Source organism: Colletotrichum lupini, chromosome 2 (assembly GCF_023278565.1).
Source record: "Colletotrichum lupini chromosome 2, complete sequence".
Taxonomy (NCBI): Eukaryota; Fungi; Ascomycota; class Sordariomycetes; order Glomerellales; family Glomerellaceae; genus Colletotrichum; species Colletotrichum lupini.
Window position 1 is genome coordinate 2,335,322 of NC_064675.1, and position 14,637 is coordinate 2,349,958.

The window sequence follows — 14,637 nt, forward strand, 5'->3', positions numbered from 1 at the left end:
TACAGGTCTATACAGCCTGGTAATAAAGAAACGAATGTAAGGATCAAAAGATGGAGATCTTGAAGACTTGAGCTGTGAGGCTTAAAGACAGGAGTCTGTAATCAGTATCCGAGCCTGTACACGGGTTCGTCTTATGCTTAGCGCGGGATATATGGGACCATCCCATTGAGGGTCTCCCTCTAAAGACTCATACGGATATTCTCGTAGAGACGCCTTGGGGAATGGCAATCGGTCTCGGATCCTCGGCCGTCGCCTTACACTCGACATCCGTCTCAAAGTCAAATATCTCTTGAAGCCAGGGCCACGGTGCTACCCGATCTTGGCGTCTGTCCCCTCCCTGACTTAGCGTTGTTCCACTTTCAACGACTCCACGACCCATTCATTGAGACTCGAAAGCCAGGGAGAAGTATCAATCACGCCTTGTTTAATCATATCAATCAATCTGGTTCTGTATTAGGTCTTGGCGCTGACCGCTCAGCCTCTTGACCTACTCAAAGCAGAGAACCTTGTCCGGGTGATTCACCCCATGAAGCAGGCCAAACCTAGCTCCCAAGCGTCTTCTCTATGTCGCCGTCATTCTGGAACCGGAGCCCGTCCCCCTTTTCGGCACTACCGACCACCCCGGCGCCCGTTTTTTAAGGTTTTGTCATTGGGGCGCAAAAAGGCGCCAGATATTCTTCAGACCAGGCACAGCAGGCGTAGCGTGTAGCAGCGGCAATAGTCGACACCGAGGGGAATGGTTAACGCCAACTGTTGGCCCCCACACACTCGCGGAGTTTTGACCCTTACCACCTTGGGGAGTACACGCGGAGTTTAGCTCTTGAGCGTTATAGCAATCAGCACACTGCTTGGTCTTGGCGATGAGGCGTCTTGTTAAACAACCTTCGAAAAGCGAGTCAGAAGAACTGAGGAACAACAGGCAAAAACTGAAGGGCCCCTGAAATCTCCGTGAATACCGGCACCTTGGGAAGAAGAGTCTTGGCAGGTTCCAGTTGGGAAGTCGGGCTTTGCAACTGCGACTCTGAAGCTCGGGGCCATCCGATTGCACTCATTACCTTTTTGGTTTGTATATTAACAGGTTTCGAATCCCCTCAGGTTCACGATCCTAGATGAGGGAGAGCTATTGCGAAGACTTGGCAGACTAGGAAGCAGAAATTCTAATCGCTCTTTTCAGCAAAAGACTTGGACTAAAAGAGTCCGAATCCACTCATTCTCATCCTTCACATCGCCAACCTCGTTTGCAGTTAAATCGCCGTTTACCCACCCCTCGGTTGCGATTGACCTGCCTGTTTTCTACCTCACCACATTCGCTCATTACACCACAATCCACTCATTTTGCTTATCCTTTCCCATCCACTCACTTGAGCACATTCTTTTCTTTCATATCGACTCTTTTTTCGCTTACACAATCGGCTTCTAATCCATCCGCCATGCGCACCTCACCCATGAAGAGCCTCTTGGCAGGCTCCGCCTTTCTAGCGGCCTCCTGCAACGCCGTCACCCTCTACGCGGCCGATTCGGGCGGAAATGTCACAACCCTTTCCCTCACCACCGGCGCCAACGCGAGCTTATCCGTGGCCTCCAAGTCGGCAGACTGCGAGGTGAACCCAGCCTGGCTCACCCTGGACTCGGCCAACCGTATCCTCTACTGCCTCGACCGGGGCTCCAACTCGGTTCCCAACGGCTCACTAAACTCCTTCTCTATCGGGGATGGAGGCGCCCTGACCCGCATCGCTCGCATCCCGGCGCCCGCCAGCGGTGTCGCTGGTGAGATTGTCACCACCGAGTCTGGTGCTCGCGGTTATGTTACTGCTTCATAGTAGGTCCCAAATGGCCAACGTCGAATTAAGCACTGCTGTTGTGTCCGTGTGTCGTTTGTTTTGGCGCTTCCGGTGGGATAGTTAAGTGTCGCTGGGAAAACTTCCGCAAGGCCTCCCACCGGCTATTCGGACTTTGACTCCCACCGGTTCTTCGGACTATGACCTGCAACTTAATCTTTACTTTAAAAGACTTTAAACAGAAGTTATGTTTCAAGCTAACACGATGTCCCAATTAGCAACAAGAGCGCAGTTTCCGTCATCGCCCTGGGCGATAAGGGAGCTCTCCCCGGCACCGCGCCGCTCCAGGAGTTCTACCCAACCCTCGAGAAGCCCGGCCCGGTGACCGCTCGTCAGGACCTCAGCTACCTCCACCACGTTATTATCGACCCCAAGAACCAGTATGTCCTCCTCGCCGACCTCGGTGGTGACCGGGTCCGCGTCTACACCAAGGACCCGAATAGCGTCGCCCCGATCAAGGAGGTCGACGGCCTTGTGACCGGCCCCGGCGTCGGGCCCCGCCACGGCGTCTTCAAGACCATGGCCAACGGCGACGTCGTCTTCTTCTTCAACGGAGAGCTTGACCAAAACATTTACTCCTACAAGGTCGAGTACAAGGAGACGGGCCTGGCCTTCACCAAGATCTCGTCCATCCCCTCCGTAAACGCCGACTACCCTGCCACCAAGGCCCCGACAAGCGAGATTGCCATCACTGTGAGTTTGAGTTCTTTTCCATCTGTTCTGGGTCTCCATTTCCTATTTCGTTTTTTTTTGCGGAAAACCCACCCCCTGCACTGTCGCAGATCTTTTTCTAGGCCTTATTTCAATCCTGGGTCGGCCCCCACGGCCTCATGCATCTCCCAAATTAGGGCCAGCGGGCGCATTCTACATCCGGATTGGTAATGATCGTGTTTGTGGAACACTTTGACTGACAATGCACCCAGCCCGACCAAAAGTTCATCATCGTCTCCAACCGCGATGTCTCGTTCCGCGACTCCCCCGTCCTCGGCTCCGGCCCCTCGGACACAATGTCCACCTTCGCCATCAAGGACGACGGCTCCCTCGAGTTGGTGCAGCTCGCCCCCTCCGGCGGCTGGTCTCCCCGCCAGTTCTCCATCAACAAGGCCGGCGACCTCATCGCCGTCGGTCACCAGAACAACCGCACCGTTGTCATCTGGAAGCGCGACCTCGTCTCGGGTAAGATCATCACCGAGGCTGAGGGTGGCAAGGTTGGTCAGGTCACTCTCACTGGTGCTGTTGTTGCCACCATCTTTGATGAGTAGTGGATGTGCAAAAGCGAAGCTTAGAAATCTAGGCCACAATTACAAAAACAAATAAACAAACAAAATATCAACCAAGCTTCATTGTTTCCAAAATTGAGATATGAGAAAATTAGTGATGTTTTCGGCGATTCATGTATCCGTCAGTAATACTACCAGCACAATGACGGGAAAACTTTCGCCAGATTGGGAAATTTTGCGGCGATAATAGCTGCAGCCCAGGTCAAAATTAGTTGCCGAGCCTCGAACCTTACTATAATGTCTATTATCTGGGGCTTGAAGCGCATTTCGCAAAACTTGGGGCCGGTAGTACCTTACGACGTAAGAATCCCGACAGAAGCTAGAATTCTCATATTCATGCTCAATCTTATCGATTCAAGATTTAATAGTCAGTCAATTTCTCCAAGTGTGAGAGCGTTTACGTTAGTCAAGTTCAAGCAAACTACAATTCTAGTGCTTTCAGATGAACCACCGATTGCCTTAGTACTTTAATTACATGAGCTATACATACGTCCAGGACTCAAGGCGCACTCGGAGTTTTTATAGACATTAGGAACTTAACTCTTGCTTGGCGCAATCTTTATAGAGTGATATGTATTACGTAATAAGGATAGTAATCGCACCTTATATAGTGCCCGTTACGTACTAAATTACGTGTCTATCTTAGATATTATATATATAAACCTTTTCTTTTTATCTATTTCTACTTTAATAATTAAGCTACTTTTATTATACTCTATATACCTATTATTACGTACTATAACTCGTAATAATTATAAACCTAGCTCTTAGTTAAGACCTTATATTATAATAACGTACTTATTAATATAATTTTTATAATTTTTTTTAAAATAACCGACTTATTTATATTTATTTTAGCCTAAGCTAAATTAATAAGCTATAATAATTAAATTAAATAGTTTAACGTACTTTATATTATAAATAAGGGCGTTAAGGTTTAGAAATACGTCGACCTAAACGCTTTAAATTCTAACGTATTCTTTAACCCCTTTATAATATTTATTTTATTTTTTAAATTTAGATAATTAGTAATAACTTATAATAAAAAAGAACTACGAGCTTATTAAGCTCGTTATAAAGCGTTCGAAAACGACTAAAGAAATTAGGAAATTTTTTATTAATAGTTTTTAAATATAACTCTTAATACGAACTTTTTAACTTTTTTAAATATAAGTAACTTATAGGACTAAGCTAGGTTTTTTTTTTATAAAGCTAGCTATATTACTTACTTTATATAAATAAATCTATTTTTATATTATACTTATAAAAAGGATCTATATACTTAAGAGTATTTAAAAATAATAAGAGCTCGATACTAAATATAAATAACTTATAGCTTATAAACGTAATATTATTAATATATATATTAAAGTCCTTACTTAATAATTAATAAAATTAATTAATACTATATTATATAAATATATATTTTAAAAAGTTATTAAAAACGGTACTAAGTTTAGTATATAATAAATTATTAAATATTTAAAATAGGAATTTATACCCCCCGAACTAGTAATAAGGAATATAGTTCGAGAGGAATATTAATAAGCCCTTAATAAAACGAGGACCGAAATAACCCTTAATATTAATATAAAGAGTAGTAATTTATTTATTTCTAAGCTAAAACGTATAATATTCTAAAAATTAGTAAAAAAATTATTATACTTAACTTTTTAATTATAATTAAATCTAAACTTAACTTTATATAGGGCTAACGTATATATAAGATTTTTAATAAATTAATAGCTTTTAGAATATATACGAGGACCCTCGAGGAGATTATATATATATTTAACTTAGTAATTTAGGATATATATACTAAATAACTTTTAAGTTAAAGAGGGGCTTATTTTACTTTTATTAAATATTTTAACTTAGTTAACGACGTAAATAATAAAAGTAACGTTATATACCCTTATAATTACGTATACTTATAGCGCCTTATAATATATTAAAAATTAAAATAGGTATTTACAAGCTAAAATATAAATAAGTTATTAATATAAATATTAAGGAGCTATATAAAGAAAGTCCTCGCTATTATTAAATTAAATAAGTAGAAATTATTCTATAATAAGCTTAAAAAAGCTAATTAACTAAAGAACGATAGAACCCCTAAAAAACCTAGGTTTTTAAAAGGATTTTTTAACTAATTTATAACGAGCTTATTAATAAACTAGGACGAGGGCTACGTAGTTATTATATTTATAAAGAGTTAGGACTTAGAAATAAACGTAATTTTTAATACTTTTATAAGTAGTACTTACCTCCTTTGTTAAATATAATAATAAATAGTTATAAAATAATATATTTAGTTAATAATAAGAGCTTATTTAAACCTAAGAGTTACGTATTATTAAGTAATAAAGATTATATTAAATTAAGAACTATTATATTACTTATTACTATACGTAATACTCGTGTTATAAAGGGCGTTTTAAACAGACCTAAAGGAAAAGGAACTTACGATCTAAAACTCTAAAACGTTACTTATATTAAGGGATTTTATATTAATATAATTTTAAAAACTTTATTAAATAAAAGCGTACTCTAGTACTACGGTTTAGATTATATTTTATAATAAAGAACGCTTTATAAAAGTATTATTAAAAAGTAGCTTATTTAAAAGAATAATTTAATCTTTTTTAAATATAAGCTCCTCCAATCCTATTCTTTTTTTATAAACCTTAAGCGTATATTATAAAGCTTAATTAGTATTATATTACTAATTAGTTATAGAAAATTCTATTATTTATATTAATATACTTATAAGAGGTTTAATAACGCGCTCTTTTAATATTTTAAAATAAGTTATTTTAGACTTAATACTCTTTATTAATTATTATATAAAACTCGAAGTATACGTATTAAACCTCTATTATAAATTAAGTATAAAGTATATATATTATTTAAAACTAAAATAGTAATTTTAAAAAGACTACCCTTGAGAAAAGCCTTACGACTATAGTACTATATATACTAAGATCTTTTTTATTTTAAACTATTTCTTAGTAAATAATAATATATACTTATAGCTTTTAACGAATATAATAAATAGCTTAGGGGGTTCTTTTTAAAAACTAAAATAAAAGAGGAAGTACTTTTTATATTATAAAGCCTCGAGGTAGCGATTTATTATTAAAAAAGGATTTTAATTTACTTTTTTAAAAATAATAATAAGACCGCTTTTCTAATTATAAACGTTAAATATATATATAAAATATAATATAGCGAGCTAAAAATCGGAATAGAACTTCTATTTCTATATATAAAAGAACCCGTAAGTAACGTTAAAAAAGTAGGTTAATTCGTAATTATTAAAGCTCGTAAAATATACTTTTTTACGAACCTCTTTACGAATTTATAAAATAAAATAGTATTAGTAATAATTTTTATTTATAATATTACCTTACGGGAGGCTAATAAAGGAGATTTACTTATTATAATAAAAATTAATTAGTAAAAGTAGTATTAATACTAATAATAAACGGGTTACTAAGTACGGGATTCTAAACTAGTTACCCCGTATTTTAATAACCTCTATATATATAATTACTAAGTATACCCTTTTTATAAAAATTATAAAAGGGGTATATATTAAAAAGAGTTTAAAATACTTCCCCGCGGGTATATAAAATACCTAGTTAAATATATATTAAAAATATATAACTAATATAGGGTCTAAGTACCCGTGCTTAAGTAAGTATTTATTATAAAGAATATTAAGTTTAATAAAAAAGTTTTTTATAATCCCGTATATAAAGAATAAGCTATTATAAATAAGTAAATAAATTTAATAATCTAAGAAATATAAGAACTCTTTAATATTAATAATAAGTTAGTTTAAGTACTCGGGGAAATAGATTTAAACTTTAAAAATACTAATATTTAAAATAATTTTATAGTTAAGAATAGTATTATTATTAGATTTTTAACTATTTAGGATACTAAATAATTAATAAACGTATTCTAAAGTACGATAAATAAAGCTAAAGAGGTTAATATAATCTTATTATTATTATTAATTTTTAAAATAACCTCTTTATATAAGCTCGGGGGTAGGGGTAAAAAAGGAGATATAATAACTAAGTTATAAACGGCTTTATATAGTTTATAATCCTCTTTATAAGCGCTTATATATATTATAAAAGTTCTTAAGTTTTTAATTCTTAATAATTCTTAATAAAACGCTAAAGTACGTAGTAAACAAAGTACTAATTATAAAAAAATAATTCTTAATACTAAAGTCGACGTTAATAAGGAACCCTTATAATAAACTTTTATTATTATATAAAAATAGAGCTTATAAGAACTACCTTATTAAGTATTAAATAAAGCTTCGTTAGGTCCTAAATATTTAAACCGGGCTTATAAACCTTTATAACGCTTTAATAATAATATTTTCGTAACGCTTTTATATTTAAATATAAGAAATAGTAATTATTATAACCGTTTTTAGGACTACTTTTTTTTTATTTTTATACTTAATTAATAAAAAGCTATAGAGGAAAGTAATATAAAATATATAATACTTTATTAAATAGTAAAAAGAGTAGTTTATAAGACCTATTTAAAGCGCTCTAGAGGAGTTTAAAAACTATAACTTATTAAAATTAATTTTTAAAGCTTATTAAAAAAGTTTAGTAATATTAAATATCTCTTATTATAATTATAAAAGCTATTTAGGGATATTATAAATATAAAAATAAAAAAGCTAAGGGATATTAATATATAAAAAGAGGTCGACCGTAATTTTAAATAAAGGATCTTATTTTTATTAAAGTAAGTATATACTTATAAGTATAACGTTAATAACGAGGTTAGTAAAATAAAAGTATATATATATATAAGGGGGGATATATAACTACTTAACCCTTTATAAAATACGTACGCTTCGACGCTTATTATAAAGGCCTTTAGGTTTATAATAATAATAACTATTTAATTTAACCTTAAAATAAACTAATATAATATTATTAATATATTCCTTAACGTACTTTTTAAAAGTAAAAAGCTAATAATTATTAAACTCCTAGAGGGATATAAGGTTATTAATAAAATAAATAAACTTTAATACGCTCTATATAGCCTTTAAAACTTATTAATTCTCTAGTTTTAAACTTTTATTTTTATATTTTATAATATAAATATAATATATAACTACGAAGAGATCTATATTTATTAAACCGTAAATAGGAAGGTAATATTAATATTTTACGTTAATAACTTTATTATTCTATACTATTAAAATAATTAAAAAGTAGCTTAGGGGATCGTTAATAATATAAAAGAATATATTAATTTTAAAGAGAATAAACTAATTAATTACTTCTTTAGAGTGCGGATTTTGTAAAACTATATTATTTATAAAATTTACTTTATTTATAATATATATATCGAGCGAGTTACTTAGCGCTTCGACCTTATAAATTTACTATATTTAGCTACCCCTCTTTTTTAAAAAGAGTTTAAACTAAATAAGGGGTAAGTAATAAAAAAGGAAATAAAAAGCTACTAAAAAAAGGTCGGGAGTATATTTTATATAGCTATTATAATTAAATTAAACGTTATTTTTATTTATTTATAATTATTACGGTTCTTAACTAACCTAAGTATAACTTATATTAAAATAATTAACTACTATATCCGATATTTTTATATAATAAGATATTTTATGCTCTATTATAATAGTATACCGAGTATATAATTATTATTTTTAACTAGAGATATTAGCTTTATAAATAACAAAGTAATACGATAATTATTTTAGGAATATATAATATTCTTTTTTAGTAGCCTAATTTAATAGAAATTAATACGCTAAGTAACGGTTACGATATTAATTACTAAAGCTAAGCTTTTTTATTTTAAAAAGATTATAAAAAAGACTATAGTTCTAAAGCGCCTTTTTAAAGATATTACCCTTAACTTAAGAGAAATATAGTTAGTTAATTATAATAATTAGTAAATAATTTAACTCATTATAAAAGAAAGAGAAATAATAGCTATTTAATTTTATTATATTAATATATAAAATATATAACTAAAATAAGAGTACGCTAGAAGTAGCTTTAAAGTTATTTATATATTAATAAAAAGTATATTAATAAATAAACTTATTAAAAACTTTTTACGAGCTAAGTTCGAACATTTTTATATACTTTTTAACTTTTATAATATATAAAAAGCTATTATAAATAGTTAAAATAGTTAAAAATAATTCATTTAGGCTATACTTAAAAAAACTTAATACTTAAAAATAGATAATAAATAGAACTTAGAGTACGGCCTAGAGGCTTAAAATAAATAAAATAAAAACCTCTTATAGCCCGAAGGCTTAAACTCTTAAAATAACCTTATTTTATAAAGTATATATATATAAAAATAAGACCTAGGCTTATACTTACTATTTAAACTCTTAGTTTATAAAGTATATAATTATTAAAAATATAGCGTTATTAAAAAAGAGGGTTAATATACGTACTAAGAAACGTATTTTATATATTTTAAAGTTTATAAAGTTAAGAATAATAGGGGTAATAAGGGGTATAAGAGCTAGAATAACTATTAAGTTAATAACTTAGAATATAAAAATAGGTAATATAATAAGAGGTTAATTATAAATAATTATAATAAGTATAAAAAAAGACCGGGGGTACGTATTAAAAAAGTCCTCTATATAAAAGCTAATATAATTCTTATATATTTTTTAGTTATTATATATCTAGCGGATAATATTACGGAGCTTAGTAATATTTTATTAAAACTGTAGTTAGAAGTGCGCTTTTTAATAATAAAAAAGGATAATATATTTATAAAAAAGGGAGTACTATTTATAATAACCTTAGTAAAAGCCTAGGTTATTGATTATAAAACGATTAATATATTAATATACCCTTTAGCTAAACGGCTATTAAAGTAGTACGTATATTAGCTACTACTTTTTATAAAATAATAATTATTATTTTTAAAGTCGGTATATTAAAGGGCTATTTTAAAATAGGGTAAGTATTAAATCTCCTATTCTTTAAAAGCCTCTTTTTTAAGCTTTTTAAAAACTAAGTATATATTAAATAAGCTTAGAATAATAAAAAGAACTATATTTATTATGGGGAGTACTTTAACCTCTTAGCGTTCTTTTTTATTTTTTATTACCTTTTTAAAAAGAGCTAGCCTTGCGTTTTTTAAATCTTAAAATAATATTAAATATAAACTTTTAAAATAATAAGTATATAATATACTTTTTTTAGAGGGCTTATTATTTAAATTAATTTTATTTTTATTTTTAAACTCTAAGGGGAGAATAAGTAAAAGCTTATTAAAGCTTTTATTATTACTATTTATTTTATTATTACTTTTATTATAGTTATTAAAAAGAGCTTTAAACTTAATAAAGTCCTTAGTATCTTAATTAATAACCTTAATATCCTCTTAATTAAAAAGGGAGAGCTTAGTAACTAAGCCTTAATAAGTAAATAAAAAGTTATAAAGGGGGGTAACGATTTAAAAAGGCTTATTAATATTATTACTTATTTAAACTCTTAATAAATTATATAATATATATATAAAAAATATTATAAAAATTACGTAAAACTTACTATTATTTTTAAATATATTAAATATTTATATTTAAAATAAAATTAATAAATGATTTAACGGTATAAGTATGTATATATAATAAATAGGGGTACTTATAATAATTATAAAAAGTTAAAAAAAAGAAAAAAAATAATAGCTAAGTAATATTACGAGAATTTAAATATATATAAAGCGGCTAAGTAGCTTCGCTCTTAGTAATTTATATACTAAAAGTAATAAAATACGTACTATTCTAAGTTAGGATTTTATTTATTTTAAATAAAGGGATATATTTATAATAAACGTAGTTTAAAAGACGCGTATCCCTTATACTTTTTTTTTTAACTAAATTAGGCCTTTATAAGGGTATTTAGAAATTCTATTTTAAGTATAATAGCTCCTTAGTAATAGTAATTAAGGGGTATATTACGTAATAAGGATAGTAATTATACTTTATATAGTACCCGTTACGTGCTAAATTACGTATTTATCTTAGATATCGTATATATAGACCTTTTCCTTTTATCTATTTCTACTTTAATAGTTAAGCTACTTTTACTATACTCCGTATGCCCATTGCTGCGTGCCATAACTCGTGACAATATGTGTGGTCCTGCTGCCTAACAATTCCGTCTGTTATTTCGGAAGTCCGGACCTCAACTCAGTTGATAGGTTCAACTTTTCAATGCTAATATAGCTGATTTACTCGCACTTTCTAGAACCTCACAAATCATGTCAGTGGCTATTTAACAACTCTGATATTATGGTGCTCTGGTCTGGATTCAAACCGAGTGCACATTGTACCTATTGAGCAAGAAGTATCATTACACATCGCAATACTCTAAAACCCAAATTTCAATTTGCGATGCATGCGGCAACTTGTATAACTGCATACCGCGCACTCTAGTGACATATTCCAGACCAGGCTATTATCTTAATGGGTTTGTGATGTTTTGTGCCGAATGCTTTCAATTGACAGTGAGTACTAGCTCCTGCATGGTGGCTCGTTGGATGAGTTCGGAATATTATGCAGTAGCGCTTATGCATAGCCATTTGGTTTCTACGAATAGAAGTTGCCACTTCCTTCAGTTATGGAACTGAATCAAGCGAATGCTGATGCCTAAAAGATGAAATGCCAGATCTTATCTGAAACCCACCGCAACGCTCTCAATGTTTGAAAAACGTATGTTAGGAATCGCATCCAGTATCGGTGCATAAGGCATGGTATTACGGAGTATTTGACATTTTATTGATCGACCGTCCAAATTGCCATGACATACCCTAGGAACTCATTGCGCAGGGAGCTGGAAAATCGCTGGGAGCTAGACATACCGGAATACGAATACTCGCCCATCGACCGAGATGCACAAGAGCAGCGCTTTCTCATCCTCCATCCGTGTCCCGGCGACAAGAGCGATCCAGAAAACCACGTAAGATGCAGCATAGAAGTACGACCGCTCGCCAAGGCCGGGCCGTTCATCGCTATCAGAGACAGTAGAGGCTATCGGCTGCTACGGGATGTCATCGAGATCGATGGCAAAGGACTCGTCGTCCCAGTCGCGTTGGAGGTCTTTCTCAGATACTTTCGCGGTCACCGCCTGCCCGTGACATTATGGATTCGGCACATCTGCCTCGAAGAATTCTCGGAGGCAGAAGATCAGAAGGAGTACTGGACCCGTGACTTTCTCGACTCAATGTACGCAAGGGCAACTCAGGTCGTGAGTATGACCGAGGTCGTCACCGAGCTGCTGGAGAGGGGCATAGTGGAAAAGAGAATCCATTCGAAGTATGGAAAATGGGACAAGACCTGGCACTACATTCAAGACAAATCGGAGCCACCGTTCCGGTTCACCTTGCCCAAAATCTATCCAATCAAGCTAGGGAAAAGCCCATCCAACGATGCGCCCGTCACGAACCTCGACTACGTGCCGCTCGATATGCTCGTCGGCGAGATCCGTATTCTCGTCGTGGCACCTTCAGAGGACCGCGAGGCACCAGTCATCACCCATCTGGCCCATTGCCCGATGGTGTGCGAAGTGTCCTACCACGCCTTGTCGTATACCTGGGGCAACGCCGGGGATACCGTCGATATCGTTGTCAACGGCCATAGGATGCAGGTCCGGCGGAACCTAGAGCAGGCTTTGCGTACCATACGGAGCAAGGAAGTGTCAAGGCCTATCTGGATCGATGCTTTGTGCATCGACCAACTAAACGTTGCCGAGCGCACTAGACAGGTTGCACGCATGTTTGACATCTACGACCGCGCATCCCAAGTCATCTGCTACGTCGGCGAGCACAGCGACGAGACTGATATGGCGCTGGACTTTGTTAAGCCGATGGACCAGCTCAAGATTGAGATGAATAAGGAGGGTGAGTACGACATCGGGAAAGAGGGGGAAAAGATTGGTCCGGATCTCTATCCTGCGCGTTGTGCGGCTTTATACAAGTTCATGTGCCGTCCGTACTTCAGACGAGTCTGGGTCGTCCAAGAAGTCGCCATCTCGTCAGATCCCGCAGTGATAGTCAACAACCGCAAAGCCGTCGCATTCGGTTCCCTCGACGCCGCCGCGTACAACTTGCAGGCCATGATAGCCTTCAACCCCGTTCTCAGAACGCAGATGATAATAGCAGACCCGCAGCTACATCAATTTGGTCTATCGTACGACGAGCTCATATTCATTCGCAAACTCTTCTACTTTAGGCACCTGATGGCCGGAGGAGAGCTGTACTCCCCGTTTTTCTCACCCACCGTCAGGAAGGACAGCCCTGGCTTTCTCGAGGCCGCCATTCTCACACGAGACTTCCAGGCAACTGACGGCAGAGACAAGATCTTCGCTCTGTGGAATTTGGCGCAGGATAAGGAGGGGCTCGACTTCAAGCTGGATTATAACAAAAGCCGCCAACAAGTCTTTGTTGACTTCGCAACAGCTTGGTCAAGACAGCACGGAAGTCTCGATATCATCGCCGCCTCTGAGCCATGGCATAACGTCGATAACTTCTACAGTCTCGTGCCGTCGTGGTGTCCCGATTGGACCGTCCCAGCAGCCACAAGCTGCCTTGTCCGTCGAGAGAGGATCCCCATGAGGTCCATGAGGCTGATGGACGACTTGGACGGCGAGCTTTACTCCGCTGATGGAGGAATTGGACAGCTTCGCGACTTTGAAGAACTCTTCAGCTTTAACAAGGGCATTCTCAGCTGTCGCGGCGTTATCCTAGACGAGATTGATGAAATCGTCGAAGACCCAGGGAGGATCCCCTCAGGACACATATTCCATCCACCGGATCCAGACGCCTTCTACAAGTTCCAAGAGTGGACAGCAGCCATACCAAAGATCTATAAAGACCGCAAAGCCAAACCGTACGATGATCCTCTGCAAGCAGCCATCGCCATGTTCCACGGCGACGTGACCTCGACCTGGAATCGCCGCGGACAGGACCCGGAAAAGCTGGAAGCCCTTGGTGCTCGCTTCAATAAGACCAAGGAGCAGAACGCGTGGCATCACTACGACTGCATTACTGCAAGGTCGCGCCATATTCCGACGCACAAGGGGCCTTTCAGCTATGAAGGGCGTCCGTGGTTTGATATTGTACAGTCTGTGCTTCGAGGAAAGACGCTCTGTATCACGAAAAAGGGGTACATGGCCCTCCTGCCTTCTTACATCTCCGAAAAGACTTTCGACAAGTCATGGCTTTTGGCTGTGATAGCGACGTGTTCTGTGCCAGTATTGCTGCAAGAGGTCGACAGTGTAGATGGGAAGACTGTGTACAGGTTTGGTGGCACCTGCTTCGTCCAGGGATGGATGGAAGGGGAAATGCTGATGAGACCCGAAGACTCGGCATCGCCGGCTGGGTTCTGGTTCACGGACGAGGCAAGGAGGAGTACGTTGCATATTCGTTGAGATCTTGTCGTTTATTGAGATGGCCTCTGAAGTACTACAATG

General features: G+C 35.3%; 2 protein-coding genes across 2 annotated transcripts; both read left to right on the top strand.

Annotated features, from left to right (window-relative positions):
* Positions 1 to 1,430: 1,430 nt before the first annotated feature.
* CLUP02_02972 (YkgB) lies at positions 1,431 to 3,100 on the top strand (the record flags this gene model as incomplete). The annotated part of the gene is made up of 3 exons (XM_049282000.1): positions 1,431 to 1,819; positions 2,057 to 2,531; positions 2,762 to 3,100. 3 exons carry the CDS (start codon positions 1,431 to 1,433, stop codon positions 3,098 to 3,100), a joined length of 1,203 nt encoding a protein of 400 aa, XP_049139143.1.
* Positions 3,101 to 11,967: 8,867 nt separating this feature from the next.
* CLUP02_02973 (uncharacterized protein) lies at positions 11,968 to 14,595 on the top strand (the record flags this gene model as incomplete). The annotated part of the gene is made up of 1 exon (XM_049282001.1): positions 11,968 to 14,595. The coding sequence occupies one exon, from the start codon at positions 11,968 to 11,970 to the stop codon at positions 14,593 to 14,595; it is 2,628 nt and encodes an 875-aa protein (XP_049139144.1).
* Between the last annotated feature and the right edge of the window lie 42 nt (positions 14,596 to 14,637).